General features: G+C 42.0%; 2 protein-coding genes across 5 annotated transcripts; one reads left to right on the top strand and one right to left on the bottom strand.

The window, feature by feature from the left end:
• The first annotated feature begins 81 nt into the window (after positions 1 to 81).
• On the top strand, positions 82 to 18,750 carry gemin5 (gem (nuclear organelle) associated protein 5). Of its 2 annotated transcripts, XM_085289861.1 has the most exons (28): positions 83 to 389; positions 1,883 to 2,037; positions 2,715 to 2,896; positions 3,351 to 3,502; positions 3,698 to 3,790; positions 4,121 to 4,253; positions 4,798 to 4,963; positions 5,407 to 5,619; positions 6,049 to 6,134; positions 7,370 to 7,452; positions 8,411 to 8,547; positions 9,758 to 9,831; positions 10,675 to 10,856; positions 11,027 to 11,166; positions 11,324 to 11,495; positions 11,572 to 11,790; positions 11,875 to 11,931; positions 12,006 to 12,131; positions 12,316 to 12,411; positions 12,557 to 12,694; positions 14,232 to 14,379; positions 14,491 to 14,610; positions 14,717 to 14,927; positions 15,003 to 15,257; positions 15,469 to 15,631; positions 16,320 to 16,824; positions 17,066 to 17,153; positions 17,708 to 18,749. In XM_085289861.1, exons 1-28 carry the CDS (start codon positions 248 to 250, stop codon positions 17,870 to 17,872), a joined length of 4,401 nt encoding a protein of 1,466 aa, XP_085145987.1. In that variant the 5' UTR covers positions 83 to 247; the 3' UTR covers positions 17,873 to 18,749. The 2 variants fall into 2 exon arrangements, with proteins under 2 accessions (XP_085145986.1, XP_085145987.1); XM_085289860.1 differs by having other exon boundaries at positions 82 to 389; positions 14,717 to 15,257; positions 17,708 to 18,750.
• Positions 18,751 to 19,029: 279 nt separating this feature from the next.
• cnot8 (CCR4-NOT transcription complex, subunit 8) lies at positions 19,030 to 26,331 on the bottom strand. Of its 3 annotated transcripts, none has more exons than XM_085289862.1 (7): positions 26,224 to 26,331; positions 22,567 to 22,792; positions 21,975 to 22,168; positions 21,226 to 21,387; positions 20,474 to 20,618; positions 20,216 to 20,326; positions 19,030 to 19,847 (listed from the first exon to the last, which is right to left on the bottom strand). In XM_085289862.1, the coding sequence occupies exons 2-7, from the start codon at positions 22,681 to 22,683 to the stop codon at positions 19,719 to 19,721; spliced, it is 858 nt and encodes a 285-aa protein (XP_085145988.1). In that variant the 5' UTR covers positions 22,684 to 22,792; positions 26,224 to 26,331; the 3' UTR covers positions 19,030 to 19,718. The 3 variants fall into 3 exon arrangements, with proteins under 3 accessions (XP_085145988.1, XP_085145989.1, XP_085145990.1); XM_085289863.1 differs by having other exon boundaries at positions 26,245 to 26,323; XM_085289864.1 differs by lacking the exon at positions 26,224 to 26,331 and adding an exon at positions 25,711 to 26,164.
• Between the last annotated feature and the right edge of the window lie 343 nt (positions 26,332 to 26,674).

Here is a 26,674-nt window from a genome sequence, read left to right as displayed (position 1 = left end):
ATAAATAGCTTTTGTTTTTGTTCAAAATAAATTTTGGAAATTATTGCTTTTAACTCGACAACCTGGGATTTTAGATTGTCCCAGCTAGGCTTCCGTCGTAAGCACCGGTAGGATTTACGACACCACGCTGTGTGTACGGTCATAAGTGTTGTAGCTACGATAGTGCAGGTAACATGTGAGAAGTTTGGATTAGGTTTCTAGGACTTTATTAAAGAAAAAAAAATATTTTTAAAGTATCCAGGGCGTCATGCGGGAACGGTCGCTTCCCGCCTCTCCCAACTGGTACTGCTCGCGCTGCAGTGATGTCAGCAGCAGCGGTTTGCTGGGCGTCGGGGCCAAAAACATCATCTACTTGATAGATGTGTCTGTATCTTCGTGCAGAGTGGCAGGTGAGTGAGCAGTCACCGCTGGACACCACACATAGCACAGACTTGATCGTGGCATTCATGTTTTAGTCCCCGCAGCCAGAAACACCGCGTTAAACTCAGGTACAACGTATCTGCCTGACCAAATCGGAGAGATTAGAGGATCTCGGGCTTTGATGGGCTGCAGTAACCAATGAAAGGATTTTACAACATTCGATGGAAATAAAAATGATGAACTTACCAAAAACACCACAAAAGTCAGTGTGAAAAAATGTAGTGACAGGCTAATCGATTGTGGTAGTTTGTATGGCCCTCATGTGCTTGTATTAATTTCTGAGAATGTCAGGGCATGCTCCTAATGAGACGATGGATATCCTTTGGGATCTTTTCTGTGATCTGTACCAGGAGCTTGTCCTGGTGCTAGTCTGTACACCCAGGTGGCGTCAGGTTGAAGAAAACACAATGGCAAAAATGTGTTTTATTGGATTTAGGTGCGGGCCAGTCAGTGTGGTTTCTTCATTCTCCAGGAACTGCCTGTATACTCTTACCACAAGAGGCCGAGCATTGTGTCCAGCTCTCCTACAGTATCTTTGTGTGTCCTATAATCTCCTCCACGTTCTTGAGACTGTGCTGGGAGACACTACAAACCTCCTGGCAGTGAAACTTAGTGATGTGCCATCCTGGAGAAGTTGGAGTACTTGCCCAGGTTCTATAGGGTCCACTGTTTTCTACTGACACTGACCCCAGCCAAATGCAATGCTAGTAAAAAAAAACAAACCCCAAAACAGTCAAAAAAGATGAAGCGGGAAAAATGTAATTGGCCTCCACTTGTACAACCACTCCTGTTTTGAGTTTGTCTCATTGTTGCCTCACCTTTTGTTGTTGTTAAATGAGGGTGGGCAGGATGATGAAGGACACAGGGTGGTCAGGCAGGCTCAGAATACTGGCTGTTTTTCACCACAAAGCCCTCACTAAAATAGACCTATTGTATATTTTATTTTCTTATTGAAATACCAGTAAAAGTCCTTCATCAAATCATCTATTTGGATCACTTAAATCAATCTTTTCCACTTCTCCCACTCACCACTGATTTACGAAAGTGCCTGCACAACTAAATTAAGAAGAAGCCAAAAATAAAGGCACGTGTATGCAGATGGACTGTTTATTTAGATTGGCACTTTAAATCCAGCACAAGTCTGTGCTCTCTTTCTAGCAGTGATACTTTTAGCATGCAGGGGTGAGTCTAAAGGGGGCACAGAGGGCATCAAGTTCAGAGCTTTAGTAGCTGTACTCTATTTTATACATTTCTAATGTAAAGTTTGTATCTAGTAAAACCTCATTATTTACTATTATAGATTAAGTTAGAAGCTGAAAGCAAAAAAGTAATAATTATTAGTATATTTTCTCCAGTTTGTCTTGGGTTTATAACTGTTGGAAGCTAAAATCATAATTGAAATTAAACAGATTAATCCTCCAGTCGCAGTGAAATCAGTGTCCTTTTCTGTGTGTTTTTTCAGGTGAGCTCGTGGGCCATAAGGACTTGGTGTCCGGCTTCTCGTTTTGCCAGCATGCAGGGCAGAGTCACATCTGTGTCAGCTCCTCCAGCGATGGCAGTGTCCGTTTCTGGGACTCCAGCAGCAAGACTCTTATTAGGGAGCACACAGCTCATCAGGTGAGTGTCCTGTCCTGTGTCCACTAACACAGAAAGAGGTTTTGTGTCGTGCTTGCGCCCCCTACAGGATGTTGTGTGCTCTACACCAACTTGGAAGCAGCTTGTATGTGTGTTGTGCCGTCTCACGTTGTTTTTTTCACATTTATATGAAATGGTCCAATCTCCTTGATGAGACTGGACCCCTGACCAGGTCTGGAGAAAGAAAGTTAAGCATCAGAGCTCGACAGGACTCAGTGGGATGCGCAGCAAAAACATCGTCTGCAGCAGCTCTGTGATTCTCTCTCGAGGGCATTTTTAAAACAGTCGTCAAGGTTACTGAGGGCATTGCATATTTATTTTCCATTCTTTGCTTGAGCAGATGCCTTAAAGCAGTATTTTGTCTGTGGATTCATCTGAATAATAAACTGCATGTAATGACATGTTGGTTAAATATCATTGGGAAGATGTTTAAACCCAGAAAGGATATTTATTTGACAAATCATGAAACGCATAAAAAAACATTAGTATATTGATTCATCATGCCAAAATGTTAACAAAGGGTTTTACATTTAGATAATAGTATCTGGTGTTTAGTATTTGCTATAAATGTCTTTGGAAGCAGCTCACTGCCCGTCAGCACACACCTGACTAAGAAGAACTTGTGACACGCACTCACTCGGGTCTCTTTTTGTCCACAGAGCTCCGTATCAGCGCTGCACTGGTCCCCTGTGGATAAAAACCTGGTGGTGTCCGGGGATGAGAAAGGCGTGGTGGTCTGTCACTGGTACCACACGGGTGACACGACCAGCTTCTTCCCTGAGCCCAGAACCATCTTCTGCCTCACCTGCTCTCCTCATACCTGGAACTATGTGGCTGTTGGGTAAGGATACCAAGAAAGACGACCGCTGGACAGATTAGTCTGCTGGATCATGAACATTAAAGCACTTTGCATGAACGAGGGTAGTTTTTCTGCATTTTACCAAACTGACTGTCAAAGGTTACATTAACATTATAAAGTGAGTGAAGTGGGTCTACTACTAAGTGTTTCAAAGTAGTTTTTATCCATAAAAGAGAGAACTCGCTTTAAATTTTACTCGTGTGAAGGGCAACTTTCTGAGCTCAGGTTTGTTTGAGGAAAAAAATGTCTGAAGAAAGATTTTTAACCAGTCGAGCATCTAGATTACAGTTCTTTTAAAGTCTTTCACAAAGCTGTAGGTAACAGACAAAAATCTCAATAAACATGTTTTAATGATCATTTGAAGTCTTGATTATAAATGAATCAAAATTTAAATTCAGTGAACATGATGTCGGTAACTGTGACAATGCTGCTGTAGGTACAAAGATGGGATGATCGTGCTGATTGATGTGAGTAAGAAAGGCGAGGTGATTCACCGTCTCCGTGGACACGACGATGAGATCCACGCGCTGGCGTGGTCACCTTTGGCCCATGAAGATGCCCTCTACACCAGACCTGAAGACGGTGAAGGTAATGTTGTGTTTCTTTGTATTATTGTCGGGTCTTTAGCTTACAATATAAAGCACCCTGAGGCAACCGCTGTTGTGATTTGGGCAGTATTTAAATTATCCTCTTTATTTTTCTTTTTAAAATATGTTCGTTGTGCACGAAGAAGCCAATTCAACACAAGTATATGAGACTTTTATTTTTCCTCTCATGTAATAGCAACCAATGGAGTGTCTGGAGGAGGTGGCTGCTATCTCGCATCTGGGAGCAAAGACCAGACTGTAAGGCTCTGGAGTACAGCCAAGGGAAAAGGTGGATTCATGTTCATTTTTAAGATTTATTTTTTAATTGATGCTGCAGAAATCAGCCTTGAAGAAGAAAATGTTTCATTCACTATGAGTGTTTAAAATTTCACTTAAACACGAGGGTTAGAGTTTAGGAAAAAAAGCACAGTGTATACAAATTCTGATCACCTCTGAAGCTCGTGTTAGATTTTATTTCCCTCCCCACACGCAGCATAAAAAGCTTTTTTTTTTTTTTTTTTTTGATAACTCCATGATATGACAAAGGTTTACCGCAGGTGATTAGATCATACCTGGTGTAAGACGTAATCCTTTTAGCATCTTCACCTTCACCTTGCAGGTGTCATGACTCTGAAGCTGCCCTACCTGAAGAGGAGAGGCACCGCAGTCGACCCCGGGGTGAAAGAGCGTCTCTGGCTCAGCGTTCATTGGCCGAAGGGACGGCCGACGCAGCTCGTGTCCAGTTGCTTCAGGTACAGTGTGTGTGCAGTCAGTCAAACGGTTTAAAGAAGATTTTTTTGGTTGTTGACTGAGTAACAAAATGATCACGACAAGAAGTGATTGTAAAACTGTGGCCCGCTTTGAATTTTTCCTCATCACTTTAACATTTACATAACTTGCCTGCTTTAATATTTTTTCCTTCAGTATAAAAAATACAGACTTTTTTTTCTCTCTGTTTCAATGAAACTGTGATGTAGCTGCAAGCAGCAGAAATTGAAGATTGTTATTTCAGGATTGTAACAATTGGGAGCAAAATCACTTGTAATTGCTTTTTAGACCTTTTTATTTGGTCTCTAATTTTCAGGATATTGTCTGGAGGTGTGTTTGTCGAAAGTCTCTTGGCAAAATGTCAGGAACAAAGCAAAATAGAACATAAAACAGACCCATTAAAATGTAAAACGGTAAAGTGCTTTGTCAATGCTGGATTTAGTTTCCTTTTTTTGGGCTTCTTCATTAGCTGTATCCAAGAGCTTGGCTGATAATTGAGTTGATAGGCTTAATTTGGTGTCTCCCCAGTGGTGAGTTGGTCATGTGGGATTTAACCAAGACAGGGAAGCAGAGGTGGACCCTGTTCGGCACATCCTCAGAGGGTCAGAACCACAGCAGGATCGTCTTTAACATGAGTTCGGTTCACCTGCAGGATGGCAGAGAGCTGCTCATCAGCACCTCCATGGACAGAGAGGTGAGTGACCTTTGAACTTACAGTACATGGCCTGTGCCAGTATGGAATTCAGTACAGGCCAGTGGGTGTTTTTTAACTGTAAAGCTCTTGCGAGGACAGCTGTTGCTGCCAGCCCGTATCCTCCTCTGTGGAAAGTAATCGAGCAACAAAACCCAATTGGCAGTGGGCTCACGCGAATCAGGAGACCTCCTTGGTGGCCAGAGGGAGAACGAAAGCCAAAGGCAACAACCGTCTGACACCACGGTCTGATTAATCTCCCAGCACTAGTTAAGATTCACTCGAAGAAGCTTTTTTAGCCATGAGTGCACTGCTGTGTTCCAGCGTTCATCTGGCCTGTTTTTTAAAGTGGGAATTTTGCATGAAAGCAAATAAGGATTTCTGTCATTTATTATTAAACTGCCTTTAAAGAGGGAAGTTCATTGAAAGCTGGTTCATTCTTCCAGGTTAAGTGCTGGGACCTGGCCTCTCTGGAGTGCTGCTGGACTCTGCCCACCCTGGGCGGTTTCGTCTACGCCCTGACCTTCTCCCCCGTGGGTACTGGATGTCTGGCGCTCGGTGTCGGTGACAACATGATCCGGGTGTGGAACACGCTGACCACTCAGAACAAGTACGACGTCAGGTCCTTCTGGCAGGGGATCAAGTCCAAAGTCACAGCGGTAAGGAGTTTCTTTTTGCAAAGCACAGCTGATTTATGGTTAACTATTAGGGACAATAAGAGACATGATCAGTTTATACCCAGGAAGAATATAAATGGTTTACTTCACTTTAAAGTCTGTGTGTGTGAGGAAGTTTTCTGAAAGACGTTAAAGGATGAGATCTCAGATCAGTAAAGAAACAACTTCTCGGATGAAAAAACAATTTGTCGGCTGTCCGAGTGTCTGCTTTAAAAAATGATCCAGCGGAGCTGCTGATGAGACTTTGAGAGGACATTAAAGTCAGACTTATGTTATCGGCTTTAAGCAGCCTTTAAATTTTATTTTGTTCTTCAAGCTTCCATCATGATAGTGGCTAAATTATTACAAGCTTGTTGCTGTTCGCTGACACAAAAGATGAAGTGCATAAAAAAAGGGTTTCATTTGTTGTAGCTGGCGTGGCATCCGACAAAAGAGGGATCTTTGTCTTTTGGAACAGATGATGGGAAAGTTGGTATCTATGACGTCTTCTCCAACAAGTAAGGTTCATTTCTCTAAGATTAGCTGTCTGACCCCGCCCCATGCTTATTGTGTTTATTGCTTGTGCTTGTTTCATGCTGTTGCCTTGATAGACGATCGGTGACAGCACGTACAGAAGCATATATCAGTGTGTGTCGGTGGTATTCAAAACACTTTCATTGTTTATGAAGAAGCGTATGTGTTAAACTTTGGTGATCCATGCTGTGTTTTTCCACAGAGGATCATTTATGTTCATTTGTAAAATATGATCTTTGCTTGATTCCCTTTTCAAAACATCATTATGTATCTCACTTTCTTTTAATTGGCTGCCCCTCGTCTGGCTTCCACAACCGGAACTGAGGGCTTGTATGGAACACCACCTCCCCTTCCCTTTTCCGAGATTCCCAAAACAAACTTCAAGCCTTTCCTTTGAAAGCAAAACAAAATAAAACTGATACTGTGATCTACAAACTGCATCAGACTTGCCTAATTGTTAATCAAATTTGCACATATTAAAGAGCTTATACTCCTAAGAAGTAATTTCAGAAGTGTTTTGATTTTGGCACTGGTACCAATCTTTGGGGCATCATTTAGTGGATTACAGGGTTTTACCAGTGTCTGAAATGACCATACAGTGAAATCCCATCAACCAAAAGACCCAAAGCATAAGTAAAACACCTATTTAAAATGTGGCAGCTGTAGTTCAGGAGGTACAGCAGGTTGTCTGCTGATCCGAAGGTCAGTCTGGCTCCTCCGACCTGCATCTCAGAGTGTCTGCGGGCAAAAAGCCGAACTCCAAACGTTTCCTGTGATGCATCTCTCCAAGAGCAAGTGCATGAATGCTATGCTTAGAAAAAAGCACCTGTAAAAATGAATGTGAAAGAGGTTTGTGGTGATCTCATTATTTGAATCTGTGGTGTTGCTAACTTTCATCCACCAGTATTATACCAGCATTTGACAGAAAAAAAAGGAAATGCAGAATAAATCAACTTGAAGAAACAAACAGAACTTTAAATAATTTGTAAGAAAATTGCTTTCTTATTTATTTATTTTTATGCAAAACGTCAGAACTGTTGTGATTTCAGTTGGAGTTTGACTTTGTGACTTTCAGAAAACTTTTCAAAGTCTATCTTTTGCTTGTTTTCTGGTGCGAGTCTTGTGGTTTCTTCTTATACTCCCTTGAGGCCTGTTTTCCTGCAGCTATACACATCACACATCCCTAACCGAGCGTTTGTTCTGCTTCATCTCCTCCCAGGCCTCCTCAGATATCGAGCTCCTATCACAGAAAAACGGTGTACACGTTGGCCTGGGGGCCCCCGGTCCCCCCAATGTCATTTGGTAAGTTCTTAATGAACTCTTAGCAACTGCTGTTGTTTGCTCTGAACGCTCTGACCCAGCAAAAAGCCTGGCAGTGGGACACCAAATAAGCAGAGAGTCAGCGAAAAAGCCCGACCATCTCTGCACGCCTTTTCGTAATCGACCCTGTAATTGAGTGAGCTGAGAAAACACTTACTCCTCACCTCCTTCCTCTTGAGCCGCATGTGGGGAAATCAAGACGTAGGAAGTTAATTTTACCAGCTGTCAGCAGATGACATTTTGATTAGCGTATCAGTCACTGGGCTTCAAAGCCATAAATGTAATTGTTGCACTGCCAAAAATTCTGCTGATGGCTCCTAAACAAACAAAAGTAGCTGCTAATTAGTTTACCCACAGCATTGGCACCAGTTCAGCTCCATTCGTGGACTTGTGATTGGTTCAAATTGTCAGGATGACTTACAATAGGTGTGCAGAGTAGATCAGGACCAGCTGCTTCTCAGGGCTGTCAGCCGCCATGCTTCCTTTGCTCTTTACATTAAGGCTTCTACATACCTGGTGTTCACAGATTAGTCTATCTTATCTATATTACCTATAATAATGCCTGTGTATATATTGAATGGGTAGTTATAGTAACCAAGTCTTTAATTCATTTATATCTTTGAGACTTGTGGTCCTTAAAATGTTTAAGTTCGGCTCTCCTGTGTGAAGATTGCAGTCATGAAGTCATTTCAAGTTAAAGATGCCATTACAAATTTACGATTTGCTCGAATTAATGAGGTGTCCAATTAACTAATCATTTAAGTTCTAGTTAAAAACTAAAAGTATTTACTGTAATGCAGTAAAATGTCTTTAAGTAATTGGCTTTAACACACTGTTATGTAGCGGTAAACGCTATCAAAAAACACTTGAAACCCACAGTTTGTCCACAGTAGACCTCCGTCATGAAGACACTGAGTTTTATGTTCTGTGTGGCGTTCAGGGACAGCAGGAGGAAAACCTTCCTTTAGTCTGTACAGCTGTGCCGGCGAGGGCGTCATACTCCAGCACGATCCATACAAGCTGAACGGAGAGGCGTCGGACATCGACAAGCTCATCAGAGATACTAACGACATCAAGGTGGGAGGGGCTTTGATGTGATGATGATGATGTAATTATGCAGTCCCTTTATCCTCAGATAAATAACTCAGAAGTATTACTCACTGATCCTTTTTGATCCTAACGATTCTTTCTTTAACACGTAGTTACCCATAATGCAGTGGTGGAAACCACTGTCACGCACATGAACGGATCATATTTGTAAGGGGTGGGGTAAAAAAATTGATATAGGATTATGTGGTGATATTGTATGGATCCAGGGATGACAAATACCAATATTTTATTAATTAAATTAAAATATTCTGGAAATATTATGCACATGAGGGCTCATCTCATTCGCCACCTCCCTGAGATAATGCTAGCTTGTAACACTGGTTAACACTGGACACACTTAGAGCTAATTGCAGGATCGTAGCACATTCCTGGTTCTACAAACTTGTTTAATCTGTTTTTATATGCACAACATTGCTCACCTCTCTCTCCTCCACTCTTTGTCGTGTGCTCCCAATACGATGAAATCCTTCACTGACAAACGTGGACGCCCTGTGAAACAAAAACTAGCCTTTCTGCAAAAGCGCCGTTAATTTAACCTCTAGTTTTAAATCAGGATGATAAATCAGGATGATTTAAAACTAGAATTTCCCTCTTTCTTTCTTTTTTCTTTTTTTTTTTCATGTTTCGAGAGGATGGTGAATAAGTGCTGCTGAGATTAAAATATAATAAAGCAAATCTTCAGCAATCTATTGCTAATCACTTTGGTGGTCACTGATTCCTGATGTAATTCCCAACAACCTAACTTTGTACTGAAATAAGATCAGTTATCAAACAGGACTCTAGAAATAAAAGCCTCTGTTATAGGCTACATTGCAGATAAAGGCACAAATAACCCAGCCTGACACCCTCCTCACCATCATCTCACTTCCAGCACCAAGCAAAGAGAGCTTTGTGTGCAGTTGGTAAGATGGACAGTAAAGCAGTCACATGTATAGAGACGTGTTTTTGTTGCTTTGTAGTCTGTTAGCAGGACTTTTATCTGTGCAGAGATTTCATTAAGCCCTCAGTGAACCAACAACATGTCAGGCAAAATAAAACCTGACACACTAAGAAAGCTGACAGCACAAGTTCACTCTGCAGGTCCTTCGTGCCTGCAACAGTTTGTTTCATGTCTGCTGCTGAATGTAAATAAAGGAGATTTGAATAAGTTACAAAGGTAAAATTTGCTTCCCAACAGCACAAGCTGTCTCCACACACCGACCTCAGCTGGAAGCCAGATGGGAAAGTTGTTGCCATCGGCAACGAGGATGGGTGAGTGAACGGTCTGGCGTGACCCATCTTGTAACACACCATCAGCAGCCGGCGGGAGTCCTCTGAGGGTCCAACTGTCTGCTGACAGTGTCTGGACTCGAGGCTACAGAATAATGAATTTTGTTCTGTTTGAACTGTTGCCCCCTCTTATCTAGGTCGCTCTCAGGGATTATGATTGGGTGCCACACTGACACATGTAGATGTCTACACTTCCTGAACCAGCCAGGTTCAAAACAAACCACATTTGATTTATTAGATGCAATAGAAAATGGCTTGCAGCTTGTTTGTTTCACTTTGTGGCTCATCATACGTCTTCACAAGCAACTGGATTCATGAACCTACAGAGTTATTGCATAACTCTGCACAAAGTTCTCACAGGTCATTAAAAAGTCCAAAGGATGAGGTCATAAAATGTGTTTTCTGTAGGTGTTAGAATGTATGGATGGTGTGTTTAAGATAATAAAAATTCAGGAGGGCACTCCTGAAGTCAGGAGATGCACTTTAGCATTTTTTCAATAGCTGTAATGTAACTAATAATGGTCAATATTCAGCTGTAAAAATGTAATTTTTTGCAGATATCTTGGCTACGTTGAAGTAGCTGATGTCTAAAAAAGCATATCAACAGCTGGTAAACCCACTGTACACAACCTGCCAATAGATGAAAAGCACAGCTGGTAGCTGGTTGGTGAACAAAGTCAGATATTTCTTCTGTAATCTCATACATTGCATCCCGTACTGCCTTCTTTGTTTGCTTGTCGTCTCGGGACTACAGTTGCTTTTCATTTCTGCTTGAAGTGTTTTTGTGCTTTTTGCGACCAGCTGACCAGCTGCTCTGTGCTGCAGGTGTATCGACGTATATCAGGCTCCCAGTCTGAAGTTGCTGTGCAGCATCCAGCAGCACCACAAGATCATTAACACGTTACAGTGGCATCACGACCACAGCTCTGCACTTGAGCTGCACTGCCTCCTGGCCTCGGGCTCCAGCAACGCCATCGTTTACGTGCACGATCTCCGCTCTGTTATAGGTGAGTCCTCTTTAACATGTAGTATGTCAACCGAACTGTACTGCAATCCTCATTATGTCAATTTGGAAGAATCTAAACTGTCAGTAAAGAGCGAGTAAAAAGGTAAACGACATATTTAAGGCTTTGATGGCTGTGGTTGTATTTACATCAGTGTTTTGTTTGTTGTGCAGAAAATCCTCCAGAAAGCCCCGTGGTGCTGACGGAGCCCTATCGGAGGTTGTGTGGCCATACGGCTAAAATCACCAGCATGGCCTGGAGTCCGCATCACAACGCTCGGCTCGTCACTGTCTCATATGATGGCACAGCGCAGGTCAGTGGATGGGTGTAAACCTGTAAATGATGGTGGTAGATGCATAAGAATCTCTACCTCAACACGTTGGCTTTTCAGTTGGTAGACGTGTTTTTATGTTGCTCTCAGCATGTCGACACATCTTTGGGTTTTATTGTTGAATATTCTTGTTCTTTAGGTGTGGGATGTTCTGGAGGAAGCAGCTGTCTCTAACTACAGAGGACACGTTGGTTATCTGCTGTGTGTGGACTGGTCCCCTGTGGATCCAGATGTGATCTGGACTGGAGGGAAGGACTTCACCTTGCAGGAGTGGAGCGTCTCCAAACAAGAGTTCACAAAGCCGCCTAAAGGTAACGCCAGAACCGTAACCAGCACAAAACGGCCTTTCTGTCTGACCAGCAGGCCGTGACACGCATATGCTTTCAGGGAAAAAGATGGTCGACCTGAAAGAGAAGATGAAGGCCAATACGAAGCAGAAGAAGAAGAACAAGAAGGCTGGGCCATCGGGGGCTGAGGGAGCTGCACAGCCAGAGGTCAATGGAGCGCCGGTGACAATCGGAGAGAGGGCAGTGACGGGACAAGGGGTGTCAGGTGAAGATGACGAAGATGAAGCCAGCTCAACAAGCAGCCCAGCACCTTCACCAGGTAGCAGTTCAGAAAACAGCAGTTGCCATTTCAAGATTTTCTGCTACTTTTGCGTTGAAGCTCCAAATATTTTCTGTCTTTCAGCCACATTTGAGATGCAGAGAAAATCCTCGGCTGCTGTAAAGAGTAAAGACAAGCCAGGTATGCACAGATGTCCTTTTGAAACGGGTGTTTGGCACATTTCTGTATGTAACCGTGCGTGTGTCTATCTTAAGACTTAACTGGGCTGAAGAAGAAAAAGCCTCGCTCCATGTTGCCTCTCAGTACATCCATGGACCACCGGCCCAAAGACGAGCTGCTGCAGGACTGCATCACTCTGGCTTCTGTCAGACACGACAACAGTAAGACCACCATGCAGTTTATCGTTTTAGACAGTGATTACTGTAAAGACTATACTTTTAATAACGTTTTATTTAAAAATGTAACCCTTTTAACCTTTTTTTTTCTGCTTGCATGAAAGCAAAATGAAGCTGATAAGCAAATATCATCTGGACTGTTCAATGAGCGTGTGCATTTATATTCCAGCACCTCCCACAGGCTGTGTCCCAGGCCAGGGAGATCATATCCATCTGGGCCTGTTTGCTGACAGACAGGCTCTGTACCGCATGTTTGATGCAGAAGGTACGCTTTAGTTTTTCGTCTGAGTCTTTAAAGTTAAAGTGGTGAATGCGTGTTCAGCTCTCGGAACAAGCTTTAAATGGAGAGGAGTTCTTTTACATGATGTGTTGGATGACTCATCCGTTGTGACGTTGATGTTGCCCTTCAGAGGAGGGCCACGTGGAGGCGGGTCACTTCGACTCCGTAGTGTACCTGCGGCTGTGGAGTGGCGACCTGGAGGGGGCGCTGCAGCTCGCCACAGAGAAAGGAGAGCTGAACGACCACCTGCTCTCCATCGCTCCCATGGGTAAATGCAAGAATATTGACTTAACCTGAGACTGAGCCTTTGCAGAGTGTGTGACACTGGCACAGATGTAGGCAGAGAAAAAAATGTATTGGTCCTCAGGTGTATCATCAAAGTGTTTATACTATATCTGGGACCCATAACGTCGTAACAAAAGGACTAACATATTTTATTATTTTATGTTTGTTCATTTATATATTTTTTAAACTTCTCTATTCTTTTCAACTGTGACCACTTCCACAGTGTCAGTGACTTTGATCAACAGAAGCCCACTAAAAGAAAAATGTTAAAAATGGAGAGTGTCCTCTTCATGCCACCTGCAGCTGGGCCCTCTCTGTGCTGTGTTTTATTTATTTATTTATTTATTTATTTGGGGGGGGGGGGAGTAATTTTCTTATTTTAGACTCTGAGGAAAGTCTTCATTCTTCATTCCCACCATCGTTTGTTTGCTTTCTTGACTCTGGTAGTTGTTCCCTGGTTCCTCCTTCCTACTGAAGGCTCAGTGACTCGTATGTAGTCTCAGTTATACAACTGATGCTAATATTTATTTCAGTCTTATTTTTCTTTTGTTTTTATTTTTCTGAAGAAACTAAGAAAAAAATTCATTTTAAGTCTGTTTTATTTATATAGCGCCAGTTCACAACAATAGTCACCTCAAGGCGATGTAGTATAATACAGTAATACAGGGCAAACCCAACAATCCAATAACTCTTTATGAGCAAGAACTTGGTGGCAATAGGAAGGAAAAACTCCCTTTTAGCGGGAGAGAAATATAATAATAACTAAAGATTAAAAGCAGAGCGGGGTATAAACACAGAGTGAGTGAAAAGGGTGAGTGCAGAATAAACAGTGCATTATGGGATGCCCCCAGCAGCCTAGACCCTATTGCAGCATAACTAAATGAGAATTCTGGGTCACCTGATCCAGCCCTAACTGTATACTATATTAAAAAGGAAAGTTTTTAAGCCTAATTTTAAAAGTAGAGATGGTGTCTGTCTCCTGAATCCCAGCTGGGAGCTGGTTTCACAGACGAGGGGCCTGAAAGCTGAAGGCTCTGCCTCCCATTCTACTTTTAAATACTCTGGGAACCACAAGTAAACCCGTAGTCTGAGAGCGAAGTGTTCTGTTAGGATCGTACGGTACTATGAGGTCTTTTACATATGACACGGTTTGATTATAAGATTTTGTATGTGAGGAGAAGCATTTGATTTGACATAAATTTGATTGTGACTTCCAGAGGGAGGAAGAGAAGCCAGTGTGGGGGGGAAATATGCTTTCTCTTTGTTGTCCCTGTTAACGCACTCGCTGCAGCTTTCTGGATCAGCTGAAGGGTTCGTTTTTGAACATTTAGTCAGTGCAAAATGTATGTAAGCCAAGGGATAAATATCAGCTGCTGACAGGGTAAATGTCATCTTATGGCCATGTCAACAAATGGGGTCGATATTTGCTAAAAATATAAACGGCTCGGTTTCTTTACTCAGCTCTTGATCCACTTTCTCTGCTTTTGGTGTAATGGGAAGTGTTTTATTTGCTCCTCCAGCTGGGTTCGTGGTGTGGAGCCGGACAGTGGAGGCCTTCGTCAAGCAGCTGTGTCTGCAGGAGCAGTACCTGAAAGCGGCGTCCCACCTGCTGTCCATCAACAAACTCTACGAGGCAGTCGACTTGCTGCGCTCCCACAAGCTTTACAGGTTTGCTTTATTTACTGTTGCTTTGTTTTGTTCCTCTAAATAAAAAAGTTCTGTTCCAGGTTTGTTTGCTACATATTCTGGTGATATGTTTTGTTCATTTGTTATTATCAGGGAGGCCATAGCGCTGGTTAAAGCCCGGCTGCCAGCAGACGAACCTCTCCTGAAGGAGCTGTACACGTGTTGGGCTGCAGTGCTGGAGAAAGATGGGCATTTTTCTGCAGCAGCTAAGTGGTGAGAAGTGTTTAGAAAGTTTAAAGTTGCTCTTAATGATTATTTAAATTGCTTTGCAAACATTGTTAAATGGGTCCTCTCTCATTGGTTTGACATCATCTCCCAGCTACCTCGCTGCCGATGCCAGCTTTGACGCCGCCAAGGTCATCGCCAGGAAGAATGACGTCTTGTCACTGAGGACCGCGGCCAGTCTAGCAAGAATCTCAGGAGACTCCTCTCTGGCTCAGTCTCTGTCGCTGAGATGTGCCAAAGATCTGGCAGCCGCTAGAGACTGGGTCGGAGCACAGGAGGTTCTGAGTTTGCAAGACAGCCTCCTGGTTAGTAGTCGGAGTGTGAATTTGGGTTTAGAAGATGAACTGAAAGTCTGTGAAACCTGTTCCAACCCTCTGCAGGTCCACAGGCTGCATCTCTGTGTGGCTGAGCTGCTCTCTGAGATGCTGGGAGACTCTGAAGTTAGTCCTGCAGCATCCTGCGCCTCCCGTCACCCGTGGGCGTCACCGGGTGAGCGTCACATTAGCATCATGGATCGAGTGAGAGATGTGTGGGAGGAGCAGTTTGCTGTTTCACATCAGAGCGTCGGGGCTCTTCTGCAGGAGCTCAAGTCTGCAGAGAGCCCAATGCCCACTGCTAACAGTCCTCTCAGACAGGTACAGACACAAACTAGGTACATAATTGATGATACGGCTGGAAACAAATGTATTATGTATAGAAGAACTGAAGCATGCACAACAGAAGATATAAAAAACAGCTTAAATATGACGTAGAAGCATATTTGAAGCAGAGAACTGAAAGAAAACTAAAGGAAGTCTTTTAATGAATTTAGACTAAAATCTTGTCCATGTGCCTTTCCATCTGCAGGTCCTGCTGCATTCATCCCTCCACCTGACCTGTGCTGTGCTCAGCTGGTTACTGGCTGATGATGATCAGCTGGTGACAGAGCTGTGGCACGCAGTGGCTTGGCCGAGAGAGGCCGGACACTTCTGTGTCTCTGCAGAGCTCTGCAGGCTGCTGTTCCCAGATGGTACGTCCTATTAACAGAACAGTGAAGTCATCTGTCCATCAGGGTACATCATATCAATCCTAAATGTGGTGGCTGCACTACTGAGACAGAATAAGGGCAAACTGACATTTTAGCCAGAAGATGAGCATTTCTTAAGTTCTGTCGCAGTCGTTTTGGCGACACCTTGTGGTGATAAGTGTTGTAACATCTGAGCTTAGATTCATGAGACTTTTATGCATGAATTTAAATGTTAGGACAATGTAAAATAACTGTGTTTGACAGGCATTAGCAGCTTTACCTTGCAGTGTCTCTCACAGGAGTAGACTGTATTTTTGGTGGTAGCAGAGGGAGGAGCCTCTGTATATATGTGAACAGGGTGACCACACTGAGCTCAGCGGCCTTTCTGGGCATGTAGCAGTGGTAGCCTTTTGCATTGCTCTGTAGCTGTTGCAGATACTGCAAAGCCACCCAGTTCAATTTTATTTATATAGCACTAAATCGTAGCAGTCACCTCAGGGCACTTAAATATTGTAATGTTAAAAGACCCTGAAAGAATACAGAGAAACAATCAGACGAGCCCCTGTGAGCAGTTTGTATGTTGTACTCTTTTCTGCTTTTAAGTAAATAAATAAATAAAAGGAATAAACAGGTTAATCTGCATTAATAATGAATACATTTCCTGAAAATTGCTTTTCTCTCTGTTGGTCAGGCGATGTCAGTGTTAGTTTTCGGAAACATCCCAAAGTGCTTCATCACACGGAAGAAGCAGCCAAAGCTGCTGCCAGCAGTCTTCAGGCTTTTGTCCTTTACCACCGCCTGTATGAATGCTGGTGGAGGACCTCGGGAGGCAGCCAGGAGATCCAGAACGGCCTCTCCCTGTCGTTGGCTGACTCGTCTCCTGAAGATGAAATGAAGGATGAGGTGTCAAACGGAGGGCTGTTGGAGTCGGCAGAGACCCACCGTCCTGTGAGTGGGAGTTTTCATAAACTGGGCTTAGATCCATCACTCCTTCTGTGTGAGCCTCACGCTGCCTGCCAGGCCACACAGAGAGCTGTGAGACAGATCCAGCAGCAGCTCGCCGCCATGGTGCAGCAGCACAGCCAGACCCAGGGAGGGCAGCTCGACTCTGGGGAGAAACGGGATGACAGCCCTGCAGTGATTTCCACCACCAGGGAATCCTCAGACAGTCAGGACTCTGCTGAGGCTGAGCAGGGGTGAGAGCTTTGTGCCAGCTTCTTATGTTTTTATTGTTTATATGTGATTATCAGACCCATGATCATAGCACTATAGCCATGATTATAAAACTAGTTTTACTGCGCATCACTTTTTCTTTGAAATCTGGCAGGGCCATGTCTAAAACTAACCTCATTCCCATCAGTCTCAGCCATCTCGTGGTCTTATTTTCTTTGTGATTAACTTTGATTGCTGAATCAGGCGGCTGTTTCTTCTCCCCAGTTCTGAGGACCCGGAGACTCTGCTGTCATTATCCTCGAAGATGTCCAAGCATCAGAAAGAGCTGGCTGAGCTGCCAAACACACTCAAGGTATAACCAAAGCTTACAAGAGAGAGTCGTCTCTCCCAAAGTATCCTGAAGGCAGTCGTGGAAGTAAACCTTTTAGAGAGGATGTTAATGTTGATTCTGTGCGTGCAGTATTTGTCATTTCAACATGACAGTCAAGTAGTAAGATATACCAAGGACCTTTGTGCTCCCTCTATGATCTCCCACCTACAGAGAGAGATCACAGAGAGAGAGGGGAGCAGTTTCATGTGTCAGTTTTGACCTGTTTCTCTGCTCACAGCTCTACCCTCAGGGTACCTGCTGGCTATCCCATCATGCTCCTTGTTTTTTTTCCATTTCTGATTAGCACAACCAGACAGTTTGACATCTTAACAGCAAGAAGTGCTTAGTATGAAGAGTTTAAGTTGCACAAATAGTTCACTATGTTGCAGATTTCTCTTCACATGTCACAGGAACTCTTTATTGTGATGTAAGATGCTCTTCAGTTTTTAGATGTATTATTATATTTGCAATTTAATATATTATTAGGATGAAACACTGATCCCCAGGGCTACAGAATGAATGTTTTTGTCTTTCAGGTGTACCCTCACCCAGATGTTGTGGAATGCTGTCTGGTTCTTCTGCATCTCAGCAAATCTTCAATGTCTTTCTCGGACTCGCTCCTACAAGAAGCTAAAGATCTGCTTCGTAAATATGGGACAAGTCCCTCTGTCCTGAAAGCCTCGCAGCGATTCCTCATCTGATTCATTTGCTGGCAGTTTGGGGACCCGTCTGATGGTCTGACTTCATGTCTCCGCTGCTACACTGACTGTTTACCTGCATCCACACAAAGCATGCTCAGATGTGTTCAGTCAGACACCTCAAAAAGCACGTGGTTCCAAACTGCAGACTTTACACACTCTGATATGTTTCTTTGAGTTTTCTGATACACTCAAAGCAGCATTTCTGCAGTTTTTTTTCTACAATAAAAACAAACTTAATAAAAAGTCCTGAGTCAGCTTGATTCCACATTTAAAAGTGCCTGAAGGAGTCTCACCAATTCTGAAGCCGGACAAGGTCAAATTATTTCTATAATAGTTACAATCACAGATTGATGGATCTACTGTATATTGATAAGAACTGGGCTGGATGGAGTAATATCTATTACCTTTGAAAGCATAAGAACATAAATGTCCAGCCGGACTGAACAAGAGCCCTGAGTTTAAACCCAGTGGAGAATTCACCAAAAGAGATGATGGCAGAGGTGACTGTGTGGAAAGTTTTTAAAGCCTTATTTTGGAGCAAAATAACCAAACACTGTTTTCACTGGTGTTTCTACATATTTAGTCCTAACTGTAAAAACCGATGCATAAAATATCTGCCGCTTCTAGAGACTGAAGTCTTAAAAAAAGAAAGTGATTTAAAATGATCATGAAAAGCTTTTAGAACTGTGTGTGCATCAGAAGGTAGTGAAGGTGGTCTCTCACTACACAGCTTCCCTTAGAAAAACTCATACTAATGGTCGTCTTAGCACACCTTTGATATACACACTGACATGTCAAATTTCGTTTTCAATGAACATCTTCAAAAGAACATCACAGAAGTCTTTGTTGTATCGTACAGGCTGCTTGGACGTATTTCTTAATTTTGCCTGTAAAATTAAAGCTCACCTTTCAAAAACCATCAGAATTTTCTCTGTAGCACCAAATGGTTTAGGAGTTGAAGCAAAATTTAGGAGGAGATGATTTTCCTGTTTTCAGAAAGCTGTACATTTGTGCAAAATGCTCATCTTCTCTCTCCAAAATTATCAGAATTTTCTCTGAGCACAAACTGTGATGGAGTCCATCTATATATCATTAACCCTTCTACACACAGACACACACTGTGTTTCTGTAAATCTACTTAAGAAAAGAGCAAATGCTTTTTGCTTGCATTGAAAATACAAAACAATTTAATGTACAACTGTTTAAAACAATGAAGAATGTAAAAAAAGAAAAGTGACCACAACACCTGCACAAGTGACCGTGGACAGTTTGATCTGAGGGTGAATGTACAGAAGGACAGCAGTTTGGCCAATGAAGCATGTGAGTACCCAAGCACAATTATACACTCCAACTCCCACTGTTAAAAGTTTCTCAAAGTGGAAAAGAGCTAAAACATTTATTTGCATCAAAATTATACATTTTAATTTACAGGCCCTTCCAGCATTAACTTAAAAAGAAAGAAGGAAAGAAAAAAAAATCCCTGCAACAAGAGAAGAGTCCGGCTGATGAAAAAGACCCGACCTTTCGTGTCAATGTTTGGTCTAAAAATCACAGTAAGATCGAGCAGCTGGTCCCATGCTGTAAAGAAAGATGTCACTGATGCTGTGAGAGAGAAGAAAACAAAAAAAGCTTTTTTAAAAAAGTCTTATGAATATATGGCCATATACTCATAAAAGTGACTAAAAAGAAAGCGGTGAAGGAGCCACTGTCACTTGGCAGGGCGACGCTCAAACAAATATGCATTTAGTAAAGTCTTGCCGAGGGACGTCTGAGAGCATGTGGTGGGGGGTCTGCTGGTTGGGTTTTAAAACAAGTGCATGTTCCACTTGGAGGGTCGAGCGCTCAGTCAGTGCTTGTTGTTGGTCTCCTCCTGGCCCGAGCTGGAGATGGCGTTCTGGGGTTGGGTGGAGCCCGAGCCCAGGCCGTACAATCTCCCACAATACTTTGCGTCGTCGATGTTGTCTTCGAAGAAAAGCTGCAGACAAAATATAAAGTTTCACTGACATGACTCAAACACTGTCTCAGGTGTGCAAACAGGAATGTTGTTTGATCAAAACTTGCTTAATTTGTATCTGATTTCCATTAGTTTAAATTCATATTTATTTTCAAAGAAAGGACGTTTGGATTCACAAACATGCTAAATAAGTCCAGTTTGAGTTTAGTGAATAACATTAAATATTTAAAGTGGTAAATTACATTAAACTACTGTAATATCTGATCTTTTGACTCAGATCTCCAAAGTAACTCAAAGTTCGGATAAAGAGCAAACATGAGCATTTAATAATGCTGCAGATGCCATCGTGAGTTCTACCAGAGATCAAACCGGTATCTGTGAGAGCGTACCTCCTTCATCCTGAAGAACGCCATGCCTGTAAGCAGTGAGTCGGACCCAGCCTGATGTTGCCGTCCAATCCTCTTCAGCTCCAGTTGGTCTGCCACTTCCTGTAGCCCTCCCTGCAAACACACCACGGTCAGATATCTGTCAAAACTCATCCTGATCTGATCTGACAGATGTCTTCTATTTAAAAGCGAAGCCATTAACAGCTTCAAGTCTAGCCGAAGCACCAACTCAGATGTAGTGACTCAATTATCCAGGTTTACCTTCAGGTTCTTGCAGCTTTTCATCAAGTACTTGACGTCATAGATCGCTGGGAAAAACAAGTTGAGGATCTGAAAGAAGTCGTGCTCCTCCTCGGGAAGGCGTGCATCCGTCAGGAGCTTCACCAAGTAGCCAAAGTCATACCCACTGAGGACCAAAGGACAAGAGGACAGCTGGGTTACACTGATGATGTCTAAAGAATTACTTACAGTCTTCTCTACAGGAACGAGACTTATTTAAAATTATTTCCCGAAATGAAATTGAGAAATTAGGTGGACTGTGTCTTGGAGAATGTAACAGATGTCTAAACTGATCAGGTTCAGCCTTTTCATTTCCACCAGTATCCACAACTTTTAGTCCCAGGAGCTTTAAAGGAAGTCAAATGTTCCCTTCTTTCAGCTTATTGCTTCTTTGGGACACTAAAATTATTTCTCAGAGTTTAATTTAGATCCCGGTGGCCATGGAATCCATTTCCTTCAAACCTCCTACTCTTTGGTTAAAGTTCCTGGGATAGAAACAACGCTAAAAGAAACAGAGATTCAGAAACTCGTTGAACACCTCACAGATGCAGAAATATCACAGAAATACCTCTAAGAAAACGGTTCAGTTTGCTTTAACACTACACATGCTGAGCTTCATTCATGGTTTTAGAAAGGTCTGCAGAGAGCAACGTTACACCATTTATTTATTGTTAAAATCATTTTTTTATTGTATACAACTAAAAGGTGGTGTAGGGTGCAAACACATGACTGACCTGTGGAAGGAGAGCCACTTGACGTTTTCACACAGCACCAGGCCGGACGTCATGAGGAGCTCAGCAAAGTAGAGCGTGTCGATTCCCTCCTCTTCGTGTTTTTTAAACTGGAGGCCAGAGTTCTGAAGCAGGTCTATGGAGTCTTGCGAGTACATGTCTTCTCTGGAAGGAGAACCGGAGAAAAACACATTTAGTAAATTCACACTGTTTAAAAAAGCTTCACGCTTTGAAATGTGCCTTTTTAAACAGCCAGCAGGTGGCGAATCCCGCAGCTGCAAAAAGACCTGCGGTTGTATAGACATCTACGGGGAAAAAAAAACAACCCTTTGGCTCTTTTGATCTCATCAGGAAGTCACAGAGCAAATTGTCAGTTACTATTTCAAAACTTACCAAATATGACATAATGCTCATTTTGTATTGTCAAAGAGGGCAGCAAAGCAGGGTATGTCTGAAACTGTCAGTGTGCAGTTTGACCCTTAACTACAGGACTTTAACCAGAAGGTGCTGTAAAAGCCAGCTGTGTCCATCTTTTACATACAGTCTGAGTGCAACAATCAATTTACAATTGCTCTAACATGATTTCAACTTAGTTCCAAAGACATGTAGACATATGGTGGAGATGAAGTTATAATGCAGCAGGTGATTAAGTCAGCCCTTCTTCTCTACATTCAGTCACAGTCAGTACACTAAAACGTTCAGATGGTTGCAACACAATGAAAAGAACGAGGATTTAAAGAGAGTCCACTCACGTAAGGTTAAACTTGAAGTTAAACTGCCACGTTGTTGTGCCAGGGGGATAATCTCCTTCCTCATTCATGAACGTGAGCCCAAGCTGGATGATCTTCAGGAGGTCGACATTGCACCTCAGCAGCTGGTACTGGTAATCCACTGTGCTCCGAAACTCTCCAATCGGTCTGACAACAACTCCGGGGAACTCTGTGTCCTGGTGAACAATATCAACAAGTGTTTGTTTACAGTTTTTCTTCACTCAGAAATCTGTCATTACTCACTGAAATAAGAGCCTGAGAGCAGTGAAAGCTAAGGAAATGAGTAGCCATGAGTCTTTTAAGGACATTTAGGTAAATTTTACGATTAAATATGAAAATAATATTTGAGATCAACTGCCCCCCCCCACAGAAAACATCAATAAACAGAGATTTTAAAAATAAATAAATGGGAGCAGGAAAAAAAGATACCAATAGGGCAGGTATCTAGAGACAAATGTCATTTGTAAAACCACAGCTACTAAATTAAAAAAAGACTATATCACAAAATTCACCTCAAATTCAACTGTGTAAAAACATTGGACAAAGAAATTAGGCCATCACGCCAGAGACTCACCATTGCAATGTAATTGTAGCTTTGAATAATCTGCCGAATCTTCCTCATTTCGTCCTCAACATTGCTCGCCCAGACCTCACAGATTATCTGACTGGAATCTGTAAGTGCGGCTGGCATGTTGGCAGGTCAGGTGAAAAAAGCCCAACAAAAGCACTCGTTACCGAGGCGGCGGGCGGCAGTACACCGAAAAAGGAAAAAAAAAAGAAAAAAGAAAAAAAACACAACTCTGGGGGAAGATGAAAAGAAAACTGGTATCAGAAGAGAAGGCCAATTAATGCTTGTAACACGAGAAAAGAACACACACATATGGGAATACTTTTCATTTTCACATTAATAGAGAGGTTTGCAGTCAAGTCACTTAATTATCTGTATTCTGGTAAATTTTATTCATCAATTTGTACATCAGTTCATGATCGTAGGGTTGCCAGACAGTCAGACACCTGAGGTCGGTCTTATAAAGCAGGATTGGGTCTTATTAACACAACTTCAGGGTTAACTCTTTCCAGTGTTATGAGGCTAGTCCAGTGCTAAAGAACTCACGGCCAAATTTGTTCAACAGGGTATGTTTGAGATATGAAATCCACACCTACTGACAGTTCAACCAATTCAATCAATTCTCTGGAAAAATCTTTGGGAAAACCAAAATAAACAAACAGAAAAAAAAGGTTTAAAGATCCACCAGACCTCAGTGCATGAAGAGTCAAGTTTTTGTGTTTCCGTGATGAGAAATTTGGGTTCTCTTGATTTTTCCTTGACAGCTATGCAAAATTTTGACACAACTTTATTGCAAATTACAAATTTGCACATAGGTTTAAGTCTACGTGTGAACTCTGTTTTCATAATTATCATTTACCTATAAAAACCAGAAGTGAAACAATGAAACTGTCGCTTTCAGCTTGTAGTAAGTTTTTACGGTGTTCACATTTTCTAATAGTATAGTTATGACCTCCACTGGAAAATTAGTTGTTCTCTTGCTTATTCATCAGTATGATTGGTTATATGCTGCCTCCACCAGCTTTTTTATGTAAACATGCTTTTAACTAGATAGAGAAACCCTGGGTAAACTTGTCGGGTTGATAACTACCTCCGACCACTTACCGTAATTGTCGGGCTATAAGCCGCTACTTTTTGCACAAGCTTTGAACCCTGCGGCTTTTAGTCAGGTGCGGCTTTTCTATGGATTGTCCATGATTTTTGTCATATCGTAAGACGATTTGTTTTGTTTGTTCCGCTGTTGTACGGCACTACGTTGCCTGGCGGAAGGGCATGTGATCAGACACACAGTATCGGGGTTCAAGAGTGGTGTGTTGGTCACGTGTCCATCCGCCAGACAACATAGTGCTGTACAAGTAGCGCGAAAAACAAACTTCAAAGTAGCGCTACACGTTCAGCGGGAGTCGTGGATGATGTGCGGCGATAAACTTGCGAAAAGCAAGTTATGCTCAACTCCACCGGTGGATTCTGACAGCGTGGAAAAGTGTGAAAACATCAATGATCACCAACGGATTTCGAAGGGCTGGACTGCTGCATGATGGAGAGGAGGACCCCGTCACGGCCCTTCTGAGGGTGTTCGACTCTGACACTGACAACGAGGATTTCTTTGGTTTTGAAAGTGACAACGAAGGAAAGAAGCTGAGAGTGGATGATGAAGCCACCCTGAGCCTGTTCGTATCCAACACTGGAGAAGAGGACTTTGGTGGTTTTAGTGGGCAGGAAGATGGTGGTGAATGACTGACTTTTCTTCTTGTTAAAGCCGTGTCACTGCACCTGAGCCTAAAAGGTAGTCTGAATCTATTTTTCTGGTGTGCTGTAGGTTATTGTTATGTACTACATTTGTTACTCATTTATGAAGCACAGTACATGTTTCCTACTTGTAATTACTGCTACTTGTACATATACCTAAAAGGTTATGCAAATATGTACTCATAACTTGTTTTTCAAAATATTAATAAAAGGGGTGTGTCTCCAAACAGCCATCTCTTTCCTGACAATTCCCTTTGTGCATATTCTCTTACATATGATAAGTCAACATTGAAACACCTGCGGCTTTTAGTCAGGTGCGGCTAATGTATGTACAAAACAGGATTTTCCCCTGATTTTAGCTTGTGCGGCTAATATTCAGGTGCGCTTTGTAGTCCGGGAAATACGGTAGTTAGATTGCTTATATTAGATAAATTAATCCACACAAAAGAGATAAAATGGGTACGATGGTTATACCATATCCGATGAAGCCAGTACAAATTTTTGTGTGATAAAAACATTGTGACATCAAGCACAGGATGATCCCATGCGTTTAGTGCGCATACGCTGTTGTATACAACCAGGATATGAAGGTACATGAGAGAAACTAGCAGCTGGAAATGTGTGACCCAAAAATAAACAAATGACTTCTTCATCAAGCACAGCTTGAGCTCTCCGTAGTAACAATCCATATGACAGGAAGAGCAAACAGTGGATGGAAATTAGTGATACGGTTGCATGGTGACAGAGGGGCACCTATTCCTCTATTTTTCAAGTTGCAAGTGGATCTCTAAAAACATTGTGCAACTCCTGAAAAAATATGGTTACTTTACTTTAGTAAAAAACTGTTCAGCAGTTATACTTCCTCTTACAATTTAAATAGTGAAATAAATACTATAAACGGTGCTTCAGCTAGTCATATGTCATCACAAACTTCGTTTTGAAATATGTAAAACGTTAGTAAATTAAACCCACTTTTAAAAAAAATGTTTAAAATCAGTGGGGGTTTTTTGTTTGTTTGTTTGTTTGTTTGTAGCAAATTCCTGGTCAAAATCTCACTGGTGGACATAAAGAGAATAAATACATACATATATAGATAAGTACGTAAATAAAATCCTGAACTTTACTACAAAGACTACGGTATACAACGTAACGTAAAAAAATTAATATAACCACTAAAAACAGTAATCAGTACTATAGTCATATGGGTGTGAAACACGAAAAAACAACCGAGGATGTGCCGTTTAAACACGCAGCACTAAGAACAAATCAAAGGTATTTTAATTGAAGGCTCTTTCAGCCTTCTACCCGTTTTAAGTGTGGGTTATTCTACACATCCAGTTTTTAGAAGTATCGAGCTCATGAACTTAGACAATGCTCCAAAATAACTACCCATATAAGTACCCTGTGCTGACCACCGAGCGGCGACACTTTGTTCTTGAAGGACTTTAACCTGTTACTGAAAGGTGTCCCATTATAGTGATGCCTGCTGTTACAGTGAGAGGTATAAAGCGCCTTTGTGTTACCATGACATCATGAAGAACTCACATTGGCTTTTGTTTACGATACTAGACTAGCTAACCCAAATGCTAAATGCTAAAATGAAAAAAGCACAAGGGTCTTTTTTTGGGGGAAATTGTTGCTAAAAGTTTGAGAGCTTTTAATAACGTGCAGCTTAATTTTTTTTTAATAAAACTGACGACACTGCAAAAAAAAAATATTGAAGCTAGCACGGCGTTTAGCACGAATGGCTAACGTTTACGAGCTAAGCCTCGCGTTGTCGGGAAAGCTACCATCACGGAAACGGAGATTACATAAAAGCAGCTCTGCTTTTCTACATCTCATAGTCTCACTATAGTTGAACGCACTTCAACTACACCACAGCGCTGCTGTGGAAGAATAAAGAAAATAATTTACCTGAAAATTTCTTCAACGTACCCTTCCAAGCTAGGTGATAGCACCCCTATCTTCTTCTTCGCTTTCTTTCTGCTGTTGCTGCTTCTTCCTCTTTGCGTTTATTAGGTGAGAACCTTCAAATGGGCACTGCGCCACCCATCGAACCGGAGAATATAAAGTGATAAGATGACATGCTGGGGTACATTTGTTTCCATTTTTGGATATTTTCATCTTTATTTATTTTTTGCTTTCAAATATATTTTTACTTTGAATTCCCTAACGTCTAGATGGTTTCACTTCAGACACTTCAGGATTACCTTTAAATTTTTTTGTTGTGCTTTAACTCAGATATTCATATATCTACTTCTTATAACATATACATTAATAAATTTCACTGGTAATCTAATTGTAATGTTGTAAACTGTGAAAGAGGTGCTTTTACATTGATCTGGATAATCCCTCCACCATAAGA

Source organism: Mchenga conophoros, linkage group LG10, assembly GCF_057382185.1.
Source record: "Mchenga conophoros isolate Kocher_MC1m ecotype Shallow Benthic linkage group LG10, M_conophoros_male_GT1.1, whole genome shotgun sequence".
In the NCBI taxonomy this organism is placed as follows: domain Eukaryota; kingdom Metazoa; phylum Chordata; class Actinopteri; order Cichliformes; family Cichlidae; genus Mchenga; species Mchenga conophoros.
The sequence above is the reverse complement of the archived record's forward strand: the minus strand, read 5'-3'. Positions and strand labels throughout refer to the sequence as shown.

Bases quoted from the DNA above. Each gene is read 5' to 3' on its own strand.
- gemin5 (XM_085289860.1), top strand. From the start codon at position 248: ATGCGGGAACGGTCGCTTCCCGCCTCTCCCAACTGGTACTGCTCGCGC. The intron at 3,503-3,697 runs GTAATGTTGTGT...CTCATGTAATAG, and splicing joins CAGACCTGAAGACGGTGAAG to CAACCAATGGAGTGTCTGGA. The intron at 14,611-14,716 runs GTGAGAAGTGTT...ATCATCTCCCAG, and splicing joins TTTTCTGCAGCAGCTAAGTG to CTACCTCGCTGCCGATGCCA.
- cnot8 (XM_085289862.1), bottom strand. From the start codon at position 22,683: ATGCCAGCCGCACTTACAGATTCCAGTCAGATAATCTGTGAGGTCTGG. The intron at 20,327-20,473 runs GTAAACCTGGAT...GTGTGTTTGCAG, and splicing joins AAAGCTGCAAGAACCTGAAG to GGAGGGCTACAGGAAGTGGC. The intron at 19,848-20,215 runs GTACGCTCTCAC...TTTTGTCTGCAG, and splicing joins CGTTCTTCAGGATGAAGGAG to CTTTTCTTCGAAGACAACAT.